Source organism: Sinohyriopsis cumingii, chromosome 18 (assembly GCF_028554795.1).
Source record: "Sinohyriopsis cumingii isolate HCF-2022 chromosome 18, ASM2855479v2, whole genome shotgun sequence".
Taxonomy (NCBI): Eukaryota; Metazoa; Mollusca; class Bivalvia; order Unionida; family Unionidae; genus Sinohyriopsis; species Sinohyriopsis cumingii.
The window spans coordinates 76529570-76544824 of NC_142978.1; the positions used below are offsets into that span (position 1 = coordinate 76529570).

General features: G+C 33.9%; 2 protein-coding genes across 4 annotated transcripts in view; one reads left to right on the forward strand and one right to left on the reverse strand.

Moving 5' to 3' along the window:
• LOC149777017 (N-acetylglucosaminyl-phosphatidylinositol de-N-acetylase-like) overlaps positions 1 to 9980 on the reverse strand; it is a 29313-nt gene extending 19333 nt beyond the window's left edge. The window contains exons 1-4 of the mRNA XM_089941778.1: positions 9663 to 9980; positions 6259 to 6358; positions 5489 to 5579; positions 1275 to 1342 (exon numbers count right to left, since the gene is read on the reverse strand). Of these exons, the coding sequence (XP_089797904.1) occupies positions 1275 to 1342; positions 5489 to 5579; positions 6259 to 6358; positions 9663 to 9912 (509 nt within the window). The 5' untranslated portion in view covers positions 9913 to 9980. The remainder of the gene's footprint in view (positions 1 to 1274; positions 1343 to 5488; positions 5580 to 6258; positions 6359 to 9662) is intronic.
• Positions 9981 to 10203: 223 nt separating this feature from the next.
• The window catches only part of LOC149777018 (cilia- and flagella-associated protein 251-like), a 73101-nt gene continuing 68049 nt past the window's right edge, over positions 10204 to 15255 (forward strand). For 2 of the 3 annotated variants that reach the window (XM_089941780.1, XM_089941781.1), the window contains exon 1: positions 10238 to 10437. In XM_089941780.1, coding sequence (XP_089797906.1) covers positions 10371 to 10437 — 67 coding nt within the window. In that variant the 5' untranslated portion in view covers positions 10238 to 10370. The other variant, XM_089941779.1, reaches the window with a different exon arrangement.

A 15255-nucleotide genomic window follows, 5' to 3' on the forward strand; every position in this document is an offset into this window, starting at 1 on the left:
GCTTCATTAAATTTGACAAAATTCTGAAAAGCTTTGTCCACATTCTGAAAAATTGCTTTTGAGAAGATAGTTAAAGGTTTTACTATATTTAGTAACAGCAACCATATGTGACAGCAGATTAGAATCATCTGAGCAAACCATAATGTATGTCTGGGTTTTAATGGTATGTCACCACAATCCTGGCAATAAAGTGCTGACAATTATAGTTGTTTTTTTAATATAAAAAAAATGTAAAGGTAACAAGAGGTACAAAAGTAAGCCTGATTTTGCTCATCTGGTTTACATACCTTTCCAGCTGACCATTTCAGTAAGCAGGGTTAGGGAGTATTGTAAAGCAAAATATATGTTGTTGTTGTTGTAGTGTTTAATGCCATTTTTCAGCACACGATAGGCTATACATGGCAGCCAGTATTAATGGTGGAGGAAGAACCCGGGAAAACCCTGAAAGAACCACCGACCCACGAGAAGCTACTGGCAAGCTTTCTCACATACCGACATTGGCTGAATCCGAGACTCGAACCCACGCTGGCAGAGGTGAGATGGCAGTGATCCGTAATGGAGAGCGCTTTAGACCACTCGGCCACTCGGGGCCCCGCAAAATATATGTAAACCATCAATCAAATTTTAAATTGTGTCAAATTGACCCATTTTACTAGTGTGAAAAAATATTTTCAATGATATAGGCATAATTAATATGCATAGTCTTTTGCTGATAATCCAAGTCACATAAGATCTTTAAAAGTGAAGGATACAGATGTTCCTTAATTTGTGATCTGCAGAGCGACAAGACTTCAAATGATAATTCAGATGTTTTTGGCCATTTTCTTTCTTTACTCTTTGTAATTATAAAAAAGCATTTTGGGGTATCTTTTCTAATATTAAAAGCTAGAAAGGCAAAATAACAATTCCACAACAATTTTGCAATCAATAGCACTGATTATATGAAATGTCATAAAATAAAGCACAATATATTTAACAAAATAGAAATGAAAACAAGTCAGATACTTTAAAATGACAACAGAAGCAACTATCAAACTTGATTTTACCAACCATATCACACTTGCTTTCCAATATATGTATTTAACAATTTAAAATATGGCTAAGTCTTTAGAAATAATAATCTTTAAAAAAAAATAACAAATTAAGATATGGGATTTTTATACATGAAGGGGAAGGATGTTGTAATCCAAACCTGTGATTCTCAATAGCAAATTTCATGGATTATGTCTCTTTTTTTAAGAGAGAGAGAGAGAGAGATGAAGGTGCAGATGTACCTAGCTGCATTATAGAGACTAATATGGTTCCTATGGCCACTAACTCCACCACTGTCAAATGTCACAATCTGAAAGAAAACAAGGGCGTAATGCTTAATTAGATTTGTGTTTGTAAGATGCTATTCCCCCACAACGGCATAACCCAACAAGTCAACAGTCCATGACATGAATGTCAAAAGAAAACTGCAACATTCAAATTTATGGCACAAATATTTAACCAGGTCATCTAGAGATGCATATCAACAGGCATACCAAACTTCACTTTGATAGGGTATTATTACGATTTCTGAGTAAAACATGTACGAACTCCAAATAGCGCAATCAAGAGTACTCTGTATTGCACCTGCAGTGTGTTTAGTAGCCATCTCTGTAGGTACTATAGGGTATGGCTGAATCTGGACATTACTGACCAATATGTCTCAGTGGGTTCAACCTTCTTTCAAGATATGCAGCCATGAACAAAATTTAATGTGAAGAAACCTTTATTTTCTTATTTGATTTCAAATGACTATGATCTCTTCTCTTTAGACCCCATAATTGATAGTTTTTATTATTATTATCCTAACTGCATTCCACAAGTTTGGTCAAGGAACTTATCCTAGAGCAAATGTTATTCTGCAATACCCATTACTCTTTGAGCAACAATGGCCTTGACCTCTGACCCCAAAACCAACAGGTCTCTAATATGCATTAAGTCAAACCCTCCACACACTTTGGAAAAGATATGTGGTTAAGAACTGAAGTTATTATGCAAAAATAATTAGTCTACTTTCTATGACAGTGACCCTGACCTTTGTCCTTAAGACACAAACGCAACACTTATTTCATCCAAGTGCAAATCATCCCAGTGCTCAAAAAAATCTGATAGCCCGACACACAGGGTCCCTCTGATTTAGATCAGACCCATACTTTATTCCAAGTAACATGCCAGTCAGGCTTGTCGAAAAAAAAAAAAATTGCCTGAGGAAACTTTGATCGCGCTGATGAAATATGTAAAAAGTATTTTCAAGATGTTGACATATCTGCTATAACACAGCACAATCCAAATCATATCACCACTGGTCCTACATGAAACTGAGATGTGATTTTAATTAGAATTGCAGCATGGTGTGCCATGCAAATAATCTGATTTTGTACTCCCAAACCCTGTCATATGGTTGTGTTTAGAGAAACAAAATTGTAGTAATCTTTTTACCCCCCACAAAAAAAACCCCACATGTAGCATGTATAAATAGTAAACAGCCATGATAGGAGCTGATGTAAAACTCCCCTGGGCAGCTGAAATAGCGGCAATTAAAGGCAAACAGGTCAAGTATAATCAACATTGCACATATTACTTAACTGGCTAACAATAGCTAGTGAGATGTGTTTGAAGGCCCTAGTAGATGAGCCCATTATTATAACACATCAAATAGAAATGAAACAAAAAATCAATATTTTCTAATAAAATATAAAAAAAAATAGGTTAAAAAAGTTAGGATTTTACTTGTGAATTTAAAGACTTTTTGGGTCAACTCGTACTCAATAAAGTTGTATTTTTGCCACTGCTGAATCTTCTGTATGCCTTAACTTTTCTTTTCATACTATTAATGTGTGTGATTTGGGTGTGTGTGTTTTGGATTTTTAATGTAGCTTTAACAATTTTTCAGTCATATCGCTATGATGTCTGCAGTGTGGAGGTTTATAGTGATGTCTAGCATTGGGGCATCATGCCACAGACATATAGCATCATGTACAACCCAGTCACATTATCCTGACACCAGGCAGACCAGTCCTAACACTAACCTCTTATTGCTGAGCGCCTAGTGAGGCAGCTGTTTGTACCATTTTTATAAGTGTTTGGTACAACTCGGCCAGGGTTCAAACCTGCAACCTCCCACATTCCAAGTGGAAGTTCTAGCCACTAGGCCATCGGTGCAGTCTTCATACTATTAATATGCATATCACTAGTGATGGATGCATTATGTCTGTGATTACTTTAAAAGCTGTATAATTATTACATTCTTTAATTTATGACCAAAACAGTTGCAGAATAACTTTCTGCAAAACTCAGTGCTTTTTAAAATGTTATTTTTAATAAATCTTCTAATATTAAGCCAGGATGAGAACAGGTCAAAGGTCACAATAATTTACATATCTAGTCAAAGGTCACATTAATTTACATATCTAGACAAAGGTCACATTAATTTACAGATCTAGTTTTGTAATCCTCTACAATGCCTACATCTGAAAATTTTTAAATATCGCAACCATTATTTTGGGTCTGGTCACAATAGTGTTTTATGATTTTTGAGCTACATCACTCTCTCTCTCTTTTCAGTTTCCTTTACACTTTCATTGTTGAGAGAAAAGAGGAGTAAAAAAAAATTTACAGCACAAGGAGAGTTTCACACCCTAAGTCTCTGTTTTCTTAGGGGTTGAGGTGGCTGCACAATGTAGAAATACCTTGCAGCCATAACCCTCACCCCCCAAAAATTGAAACTAGGTTTCTTTCAAGCTTGTTATAGTTCTGACTCATGGTACAGTGTATGGGCAATATAACAAAAGTCTATGTACATGACACATCCACTGATTAACAGTTTTCCCACTAGTTTAATCTTGTGGAACTTGAATTTCTTACTGAAAGGGATGGCTGTGCCATAGCACAAGCATATCAACACATGATAAGCACATGATATAGTATTGTATAACATCATTTCTCAAATTCTGCAAATTCAGCCTATTATTATTAATACCTCAACATTTCCACACAAAGACTAAATGATATTTATTCTAATTACGACTGCCCCATTCATACATATGGTAATCAACATCAACCGTCTTTGAGAAAGAAATGAGACTGCAACTACTGAACAGCAACCATACTGTTTACATCTAAATCAAATGACAAGACATTATCGTTCAAATAAGCCTGCTGCAATACTTGTTTCACTGATATACTGTTACTGTGATACAAAGCCTTTTAACTCACATTATCTCCCTGATATTATTATTAGAACATAATGATTGGCCAAGATCTGACATCTATGAAAGTCATGATCATGATACAAAATTTTTACATTATATGCATATAGGCAGAGGGCTCTATTTGATTAGATGGCAGCTGGTATAACTGGTCAAGAAAGAGATCAGGGAAAACCCCAAAATCACTGACCCACAGGAAGGTACTGGCAGCTTTCTCACATACCCATATTGTTTAAACCAGAGACTCGAACCCATGCAGACAGAGGTGAGATGGCAGTGATCGGTAAAGGTGAGTGCTTTAGACCATTTGGCCACCCAGGACCTCCCAGATGTAGGCGATGTCATCCATAAATATATGGCTTCCATGCAACTAGGGTTATGGGGCATGTGAATCTGATTAAAATCAGATCTCCACTGTCCTACATGAAAATTGGAGAGTGAACGCTTACGGGTCATGTTCTACTGACCTTTGAACTGGCCAATGGAAATGCAGCTTTTAGAAATCTGAAAGTGAATAAAATTATTTAGCACACATTGATTCCCTTCACCCAAATGTGAAGATATAAGACTTCATTTGATTTGCTGATAAAATTAACAATTATGGTAATAACATAGGTCACTAGAACATTATCTCTAAGCAGTCACTGACAGATCTTCATGCAGGATAATGGAGATCTGATTTTAATTAGATTGGGGGAATGTATAAGTAGATTGAAATCCAACAAACTTTTGGTAATATTGGGCTTCCACCAACTTCATAGACTGGAAATTTAATATTGAAATCTCAATAGATCCAAAGTTAATGTTTTCTCAACCTCAAAGATTTCCCCCAATCTGATTAAAATCAGATCTCCACTGTTATACATGAAGATCTGACATTAACCACTTAGGGGTCATGTTCTGGAAAACCTATGTTACTACCATACTCGCTAATTTTATCAACCAATCAGTTGAAGTCTTACATCTTCGCATTTGGAGACTGAGCAGTGTGGATCAAGAGTATGAATGTGTACCAAATGATTCGATTCACTTTCAGATTTCTGAAAGCTACATTTCCATTGGCTAATTCAAAGGTCACCAGAACAAGACCCTTAAGCGGTCGTCATGAGATCTTCATGTAGGACAGTGGAGATCTGATTTTAATCAGGTTGAGATTGAGGCCATGCCTCAAATCATCCACCAAGAAAGCATTTAATGTAAACTGCAAAACCCTGGAATATCAACGAAATGCTCAAATAAAGAGTTCTCACAATGTCTGCTTGTGTCCTATTGGCAGCTTCTAGCATGACATCTGACATCTCTTTTACATCCCAATCAGTGGCTGGATCATCTGGGAAATGACTAATTTAAAAGAAAAAAGTATCATAATAAAAAAAATTCAGATGTATAGTTTATAATACATAAACAATTAGGCATCTTTGCTTTGGCATGGCAAAGTATCATTAAAGCTGAACAGTTCTAGAAATATAAGTGAACACAACACCATTTAACCAACAAAAAAACATTACAAAATTCTGACAAATGTTGACTCCTATCTTCCCACATGTCTAACTCATTAAGATGTGTTGTAGCTCATTGAAAATAACCTTTCTAAATAGTACCTAGATTACTGAAAAGTGTCATTGTAAACAGAAAAGCCATTAGGAAACGGCAGTTGATGTGATAAGGCAGGCAAGGGTATGATAAATAGCAGTTGATGTGATAAGGCAGGCAAGGGTATGATATATGGTAGTTGATGTGATAAGAAAGGCAAGGGTATGATAAATAGCAGTTGATGTGATAGGACAGGCAAGGGTATGATATATTGTAGTTGATGTGATAGGACAGGCAAGGGTATGATAAATAGCAGTTGATGTGATAGGACAGGCAAGGGTATGATAAATAGAAGTTGATGTGATATGGCAGGCAAATGTATGATATATGGTACTTGATATGATAAGAAAAGCAAGTGTATGATAAATAGCATACTGGATAAAGCAAATTTGAATCTTTCAGACACTCAAGCCATATATACACTTGCCTTTCATTTAAAATCTGCAGATTCCCCTTATCAATTCCAAGAACTTGGCAGCTTTTCTGCAACTCCTTTCTTCTAATTTCAGCCAGTCCATAGTAGTTGCCTGAAAACACCAAAACACTATGCTTTGTACTTGATCAAAACTATACTAAAATATTTTTATAATGGCTGATATCCAGAAATGGATTTTTGTCAGATACTGATTTTGCAGCTGAAATGCTCATAACTTAAATGCAGCAACAATCATCCAAGAACAATCCTTGTCACTATAGTCAGCCCGTTTCATTACAAATTGAACCCCACCTTCCATTTCAGATTTATTCATATATTATTTTTAATGTTACCATATGTACTTATTTATAAGCCATGTCAATCTGCAAACAAACATGATCCTGATCTGCCATAGCTTGCAGATCAGGGTCTATGTTGTTTCTTTTACTGATTACTCCAAACAAACTGCATAGAACCAGATCTGCCAGAGCATTACGTGACAGTATATCTTGGTTTTTGCAGTTTGCAGATGGGTTCTTCTTATAACCTAGTAAAATATTGGATATGCTACATACAATTCAAATACAGATTAAACAAATCTCAGGGGTAAAAAAACTGTTGTGATATGTTTGGCATATAACAAAAAAGGATAAAACAATCTATACTCTTTTTATATGTAATTTTATGATTCTGAGAACTTTATCACTGTAGTTTTGTCTCCCTTTATTTTGAATGAACGAAGCCATTATAGCAGTAGGCATGCTGCATGAGTGTGTGTGTGTGTGATTTGGATTTTTAATAGCTTTAACAATTTTTCAGTCATATCACTACAATGTCTGCAGGAAATGTTGCATGATGTATACAATGTATATTTACTGTTAGCTCTGCAAGCATCTGTGTCAAAACTCTGCTGCTTATGTAAATTAGGCTGCTCTCTCTACTAAAAATGGCATGAATTTAACATTGCAATTTTCCAAACAAAAGCTTGAGTATATGATTTGAAACTTAGGCATGGAGGGATTGTATCACAATTGTGCTAGGTATAGTATTCACTTATCCATCAACAAAATCTGCAAAACACTGTCGTTTTTGTTCATCAATTTATAAATTCTAACCCAATTGTTGCCAGGTTGGCTATTCCAATTAAACTGGAGTTATGATCAACACTTGTACTGGGAACTGGTTTAGATTTACAGTTAGTACTCTTTTATATTAAAACAAAAAAAGAAATCCTTGATCATTGTACCAGGATTAGAGATTATTAAATGCGAATGGAATAAGTGTGTGTGTGATTTGGATTTTTAACATAGCTTTAATAATTTTTCAGTCATATCGCTATGATGTCTGCAGTGTGACAGTTTACAGCAATGTCTAGCACTGGGGCATCATGGCTTCTGCAATTTTAAGTGAAGTATCTTCTGCTAAACACCTAACAATATTAGATGATTTTGTTCTTGCACATGCATATTTTCTGCAACTTTGGAATCAGGAAGCATCCATTTCAACAGAGGACCAATGTAGTCTTCTACTGGTAGAGGTAGTTCATGTTCTATGAAGAACTAGATACATAATGCCTCTGCATTTATAAAATTTGTGACCACAATTTAGTTTTGCTGTAAAACAATAAGTTAACTTAGTATTGGAGTTAGTAAAATGAGCTAATTCAAGGTTTCTTTGTTTTACCACCATGACCAATATTAAAATCCTTTCCACACAGCTTGCAAGGGGCATGAAGCTGCCCTAGAATGGAATGCTGTATAATGTAATTCATATTTTCATCTCTGAATCAATACTTCGTCTTTTATAATCCATCTGTGAAATTATTTGAAAAACATTTTTGCTCTAACACACGCATCGACTAGAATAAATCTGACTTGACTTTCAACACCAAATACCTAGAAACTGGTTCAGTACCAGATATGAATTTGAACGAAGAATTTGCAATGAAAGATTACAATTTAGAAAACCAGTCTGTTCTCTCCTAACTAAGCCATACAGCTGCTATAAATAGAAACCGAGGTCAAAAGTTTGAAAGTAAAACCAACCTGCTTCTTGGAAACTGGGCAGCTGCTATAAATAGAAAGTTAGGAAAGTGCATGTAAGTCTATGGACAAGCGTACTGTTATGTTGTAGTTACGTAAAAGCCGTCTTTTCTAGAATACGGTCTGTGGGATTAATGGGATGTTAATTAAAATGAGAAAACAAACTATTAATTTTGTTTGGAGGGGGATATACCGAAAAAGCGTAATCTGAATACATTTACACATAAGGTGTAATTTAGTGATTTAGTGAAAAAAAGGCGAAATGATTATGCCAAAAGCATAATAGTTGGCATGTATGTATCGGTGTACACACAGGAATTATGATTCGTTTCTGTTTGAATAGTAATACAGAACAAAATAAAATATGATTTGAATGATTTTGAACTAATTATTTACTTTATTCCTAGTTATAGCACTCATCAATCAGTCATACTTTATTGGACTGGTATCATAAGTGGCTGATCATTCTGTTCTGGAACAGAGGATGTATGATAAAGACTGATCATTCTGGAACAAAGGTAATCTCCAGAATGGAAGGTTTAAGTCATATTATTAAAAAGTTAAAGCAAATGAATAATATGTCAGTGAATACTTTTATTTTCACTTTCATTCTGTGTATGTATTACTACGATTGTCTGTTTATCATATGTGTCGAATCAGGTATAACCAAGTGACACCATTACATGAATTCACCTATTAATAGGAATAAAGTAAACAACTCATAAAAATCACAGAAATCTTCTTTTATTTTGCTTTATGTTATTATTCAAACAAAAACAAATCATAATTCCTGTGTCGATACCGATATATACACCAACAGCATGCAAATACATGTCTTTTGGTTTTTCAGTGTACTTAGGTGTTGATAGACTATAGTAACTGAGATAGCTCTGTTTCATTCAAGATTCTTATCCTTTTAAATGATTTAGGTATTTCCTGGTTCTGTCGCATTCCAGACAACTGAAATGTATGCCAACAGAAACTGAAAGCAAGTCCATTTGCTTGTGTGGGAATCTGATTTGGAAAAAGATATTAGAGTAAGTAAAGTCTGACAAAAATATTAAAACTTTAATTTGTAGAAAAGCACAGATATGGGCTGCCAAGTGTGTGAGATATTCCTGAAAATTTGACTTGTCATTCCTATGTTAATCGACGTCGTAACATGCTACACAGCGCGTTCTTTGGGAAGTAAGAACTTGACTCCCAAAACATATATATGGGTGGAGGTCTCACACTGTAGGACTAAGATATGGGACTACAGCTGTATGAAAATAGGTTTGCTTCTTATAGACTTTGATGCTGAGACAGTCAACTTTCAAGACTTAAAACACGTTTTACAGTTTGTCGGTACATGAATACTGACAGTATAATTACCACTGGAAAAACAGGTTAAATACACCACGCTTCCTTGTTGTATGAAATGAAGAATGGTGGGTATGAAAAACATGCACTCATCATCGGGATGTGCTGTGAAGAAAATAACCTTATGTGGCTTGTCCTTAAAAGCTATGGGCGCTTGCTCAATACACAGACAAACAAGAAAATAAAAGAATATAATAAAACCAATGAAATGAAAAATATATGCTTGAAAGTTGAGATTGTGGCTATCAGTAGATAAATCCATTGCGAATTGACATTTCCCGCTACGGTCTGGATAACAAACTTTTTATCGTTCTTACTGGCATAATTATTTAAGAATTACGCTTACACCAGGCTATGCCTTTCTATCGTAAAGCGTCTTTATATATTATCGTAAACAAATGCCACTAACCTCTTAAATTAGTTTATTATCAGCATTTATACTTTTGAATGAAATTCACAATATATGTGCAGAAATAAAAATGGTATAATATAAATAAAAGGATAAAAGTGATTAGTGTCTTTATAACAACTTCGACGACCATCTTTTGGCAGTCAACGGCCGTTGCCAGGGAGCTCTGGATGTAAGCAATTCTGTCAGTTGGTGAAGATCATGAAAAATTAAATATGTTCCTAGACTAAACAATACTAAGAATCTGCTGGTAGAATAAGGGCATATATAATAGTACTGTTTTTGTTGGCAGATATCGATAGAAGTAAAGAATGGCTGATGAACCTGAAAGAATATCAACCAGTCCAGTTGATGATGGTGACCGGAAGTCCCCCGCGGGTAAGAGATTCAAAATCGAATCTTCACACACACACGCACACACACACACACACACACACGCGCGCGCGCGTATGGAAGGTAATCGGCTTTTAACTGGTCATTGTCTTATACAATATACAGTCTGACTATACCTCCCCGTTTGTTTGTACCCCCCTACCGATTTCAATAATGGTAATCTTTAGTGTGATAAAAAGTGCACACAACTTTGTCAATTCATTCACTGATTTATAATTTCTAACCTTAATGTGACCAGAGTGGCACTAACACTGGCATTCTCTGCGCCTTTCATGTTTAACGGACTTTCCATACTAACGTTGCGTCATGTTGCTTACACTATGGGCAAGTTATTTCGTACATTTTCATAATGTTGAAAGTTTAGAGTTATATCCTTTGCACACATGTACATAGAATATACATTGCTTGTTAAAGCCACATGAAAGACAAATTTGTAATTTTCATTCTTTCCATAGCTTGATTCGATGTTGTAAATATAAAAAGCAGACGACATAGTATTTTCCTTCTACGTACATACATATGTTGTCATGCATGCACACCTTTGCTGAAAATGGAGTTGTACAGGAACTGGAAATGACTGGCAAACATGTCATCTTTGACACTGAAAACTTCTGTTTGGAATGAAACACGCAGAAACATGCAGACGATAGTGGTGTTAGGGTCCCATCTGGGCATAATCAGGTTTAAAATTATAAATCAATAAATGAACTAAGTTCTGTGCATTTTTTATTTCATTTGTGCTTTTTATCTTTTAAATCGGTAGGGTGGTACAAACAAACGGGGAGGTATATTCAGGCTATACTACTGTCAAGTGTTTCCTGACCTCTTAGTATAGACTATTTCTGTTTGAAATAGATAATTTCCCATCTGTCTGTCATTTCTAGCAGTAGTTCGTTCTGCATAGAAGTGTTTTGTCTTAACTAAATCTTTTAGCAATTGTTTCAGTTTCTGGAAATAAATAAGAAAACAATGAATCAAAAGAATATATATATATATATATATATATATATATATATATATATATATATATATACACACACACACACATTCCCTTTACCCCCATTCAAATATAAGTCTCCTACATTTGATACCAAAAGCCACATCACATCCTGCATGGCTGAATTAAGTCATTGACTTAATGATGGTTTACAATGATGCAAGCATAGTCACATGATAGACATTGTTTACATTTTACTCATTGCCAAATTATGTTTTAAACCTTGAAAATGTCCAGGAATGTTGTAATTGTGTATGGCTATATCATTTTATATAACTGGTGATATGCAAAAATATATACACTAAATACTGCCAGTAATTCATATTAATTATTACATTATGAGAAAATCTGTCATAAATATATAATATAAAAATAATTCTGATTCTTAGCAAAGAGGGAACTAAATAAGTTTTAACTGAAGATCAATGTTTCCAAAATATAGCTGCCTTTAGAAATTACATAATATATTCATGTAATAGCATGTCTGTAACAAAATGGGCATTGTAACACTATCAACTATATACCAAAATGAAAAGGAAAACATTTTGCAAAGAAACTTTTTTTTCTAAATGAAAAGAGAAATGAAAAGAAAATTACAATGTCTCCAGAGGAGCAGGTGCCTTTCATTACAAACACTAGCAAATGTATATGCAAGGAAGTCTGAAAGAGTCAAAAGGAGTCAGTCCAGAACAATTTATTAACTGCAAACAACTAATTACTATAAAGAAAGGAGAAATATGGTAGACTCACTATGCTTAGAATTCCAGGGTTGAGGAGACAACATGTTTTCATGTGTCCATATTACCACTTCAGAAAATAACTGGATTTATCACAGTATACTTTACATAAAGTGAGTGCAATTTAATATTTTTGACATGACATGTTAACATATTACTTTATGTGCTTCTGATTGGTCCAAATATGCTCATACAATTCATGCAAATATCTGGTCACAAAAACATCCAATCAGTTAATAACTATTGCCAAATGAATGCAAATCAGCACTGACAAATCTTCTACATTCTCTGCAATACTTCTACATCAAGCACAGTTTCTGCATCCAGTAATACTCTCTTTAGAGAATTATCCAACAATTAGAATGCTATTTTTCTGTCACATCCAATACTGCATCTGCAGTGAATGTTTTTGTGGTGGAATAAATGTACTTTTCATTGGAAACATTCTGAGCAGCCACATACAGATTTATGTATGGTGACATATTTTATTGCAAACTTGGCATCATTTACATTATTTGCTGAATACAGAATTGGAGATAAATGATAAATAAACAAGTATGTTAACTTTCATTAGCAGGTAAATTATTATCTTTCATTTGTGATCCTGTTTTGGCTCATTTTACTATACTTAATATTCAAATTAAAAATGTCAACATTTATTTGCACTTACTTTTATATTACTACCCCATGGTACAATGCATTCAAATGTAGTCTTTATATAAATAAATTTGTCACATTCAGAATTTGATCAGGTATGTTTTTTTAATCCTTTTTCATCAGAATAACATTCTCTATCTGTCTGGTATATGGTTTTAATATATTTTTCGACAGAATTTGACTGCACCTATTTCCATCTAGTTTGTAACCAGCAGAAATGATTTAAAAATAGTCACACTTCTTTATTTTGCTCTGTCATTTTCTGAAAAAGGAATTTTCCAACAAATTAAGTCATATAGATTCATGTTACATATTGATGTTACATGTATTTAGTAATATAGATTCATGTTATAATATCCATGCTACATGTATTTAGTAATATAGATTCATGTTATATATCCATGTTACATGTATTTAGTATGCATCATCAGATGTTGCAAATTGTCTTGAATATAGCTTGTTGCTATAGCAGTGAAAAGCAGTACATAGTATTTATTGCTTTCGACAAAAATGTGTGGGAACAATGGAAACATGGAAGAAATACACTTAGATTGAGTGAAAGGACTGATGAAAGACACATGTACAAAAATTATAAGAACATAAGCATGTATTTACTATAGTCACAAAGGAATGGCAAAACATACCTGTACTGGTTGCTTTGAATCTATGGATTGTTTGTGATAATTGCAAATTAATTTTGTTGGATGTTATTTGGTTATAGATTTTTGAGGATATTTTATTCCTACTGGTGCAGGCAAGTACTTTCTTAGTAATTTAGCTATTTGTAACTGAATATTATATAAATTGTTATAAGTGGATGATTTAATGTCAATGCTGTATCACAAATTCATTCTATAAGACTTGATATCATGTTATAGTTCGTTTTGTTTACTTGCAATTTACAGATTGTAATTTTAAAATAGGTGCTAAATGTTGTTTTAAAAGAAAATAAAGCTAATACATGAAAATATACCAAATTCATCATACTTTTATTATTGTCTTTGATTACTAAATATATTTGTCATTTTCTCTTTGTCTCCGAAAGTCTCAGCTTATTGATTTGACCCAGCTAATACAATGGTGATGCTGGAATTACAGTTATTTGCTTTTCATTTTCGAAATGTCTTTGTGATGGTTAAATTATAACTGTGGTGTTCATCTCAACTCTTTCATCCCTTCCATGTGTTTTTTAGTGCCTTCGACTTTTCTGAGGTTGCACTGTGTCAGATAACTCACATTGGGGTGGAGCTTAGCTGTACTATAAGTTCCAAATCTGTGAGGTTAGAATACAAGTTTTAAAAGGTTTTGCCTCCTTAAAGTATTCCAACTTAAAAAATGAATAGTATCAATCAAAGAAAATTTTGGTAGCCTTTAATACTGTTATACTTAAATAGTTTGTCAATTTATATTTTTATGTTTTTTTTGGTAGCATAGATATTGGTATTTTTTCACTGTGTCAGGGCTGACCACCTCCTGTTTGAGAAGTTCCACTGAGTTCAGAGATAGATGAAGTATTTATAGGATTCTTTGAATGCAGGAATTTTTAGCATTCTTAGAAGCTGAAACTGGGTCCATGCCCCAATGAGAAAGTTTCAAAATCATACAGAATTCACAATTTTGACTAATCTACTCCTGAAATTATTTTTTTCCAAATTGGTCTAATTTTTACCAGAATCATGGGACCTATTCCCACATATGCATATTAAGTCAATATAATCTCTCTACAAAAGGAAAGGTATAAGTGCATTTTCTGAAATAAGTAATGCCTACAGTATAAAGATCTGTCTCTGTGTCTTAAGAACAGGCAGTGTTATTGCAACTTGTGCATTGTTTCACCTTGAGCATATGATCGCAGCCTGAAATGTTTGTCATGTGACCTCCTAAGTCTTGACCCCTGTACATGCTTTTTCACTAGGAAACTAAACAATTTTAAAAAAAAAATGACTGCAACTTTTCTTTAGTGAACATATATCCATGGCTGTATTGGCACTAACAATTATGAAAGTCAATGAAGGTCATAAAAACTGTACAATGTAATTAAAATTTGTATCAAAACAATTCATCTGGCAATTAAAATGAATATTGTGTGAACAGGTGAAGTATAGTAGAACTGTAATGGTTAGATCGGTTGTCAGTTTTAGGAGTCTAAATTAAAGACAGGTGGCACAGAAATTACAAACAGGAACTTTGACAAATGGCAGGGTAAACATGTCTTTGAAATCACAGATTAAGAAAAGTATGAGTAATCCACTACCCTTCTTTAAATCTGTTACAAAATATGTAATTTTAACAGTAATCAATTACATTAATATAAATTCAGGATTTAGTTTTGTACTTTAAATATTAAAGGGCATTAAAGGTGGTTTTACAGAAATAGTAACTTTTCAAACATAAGACTTTTACAACATCCCT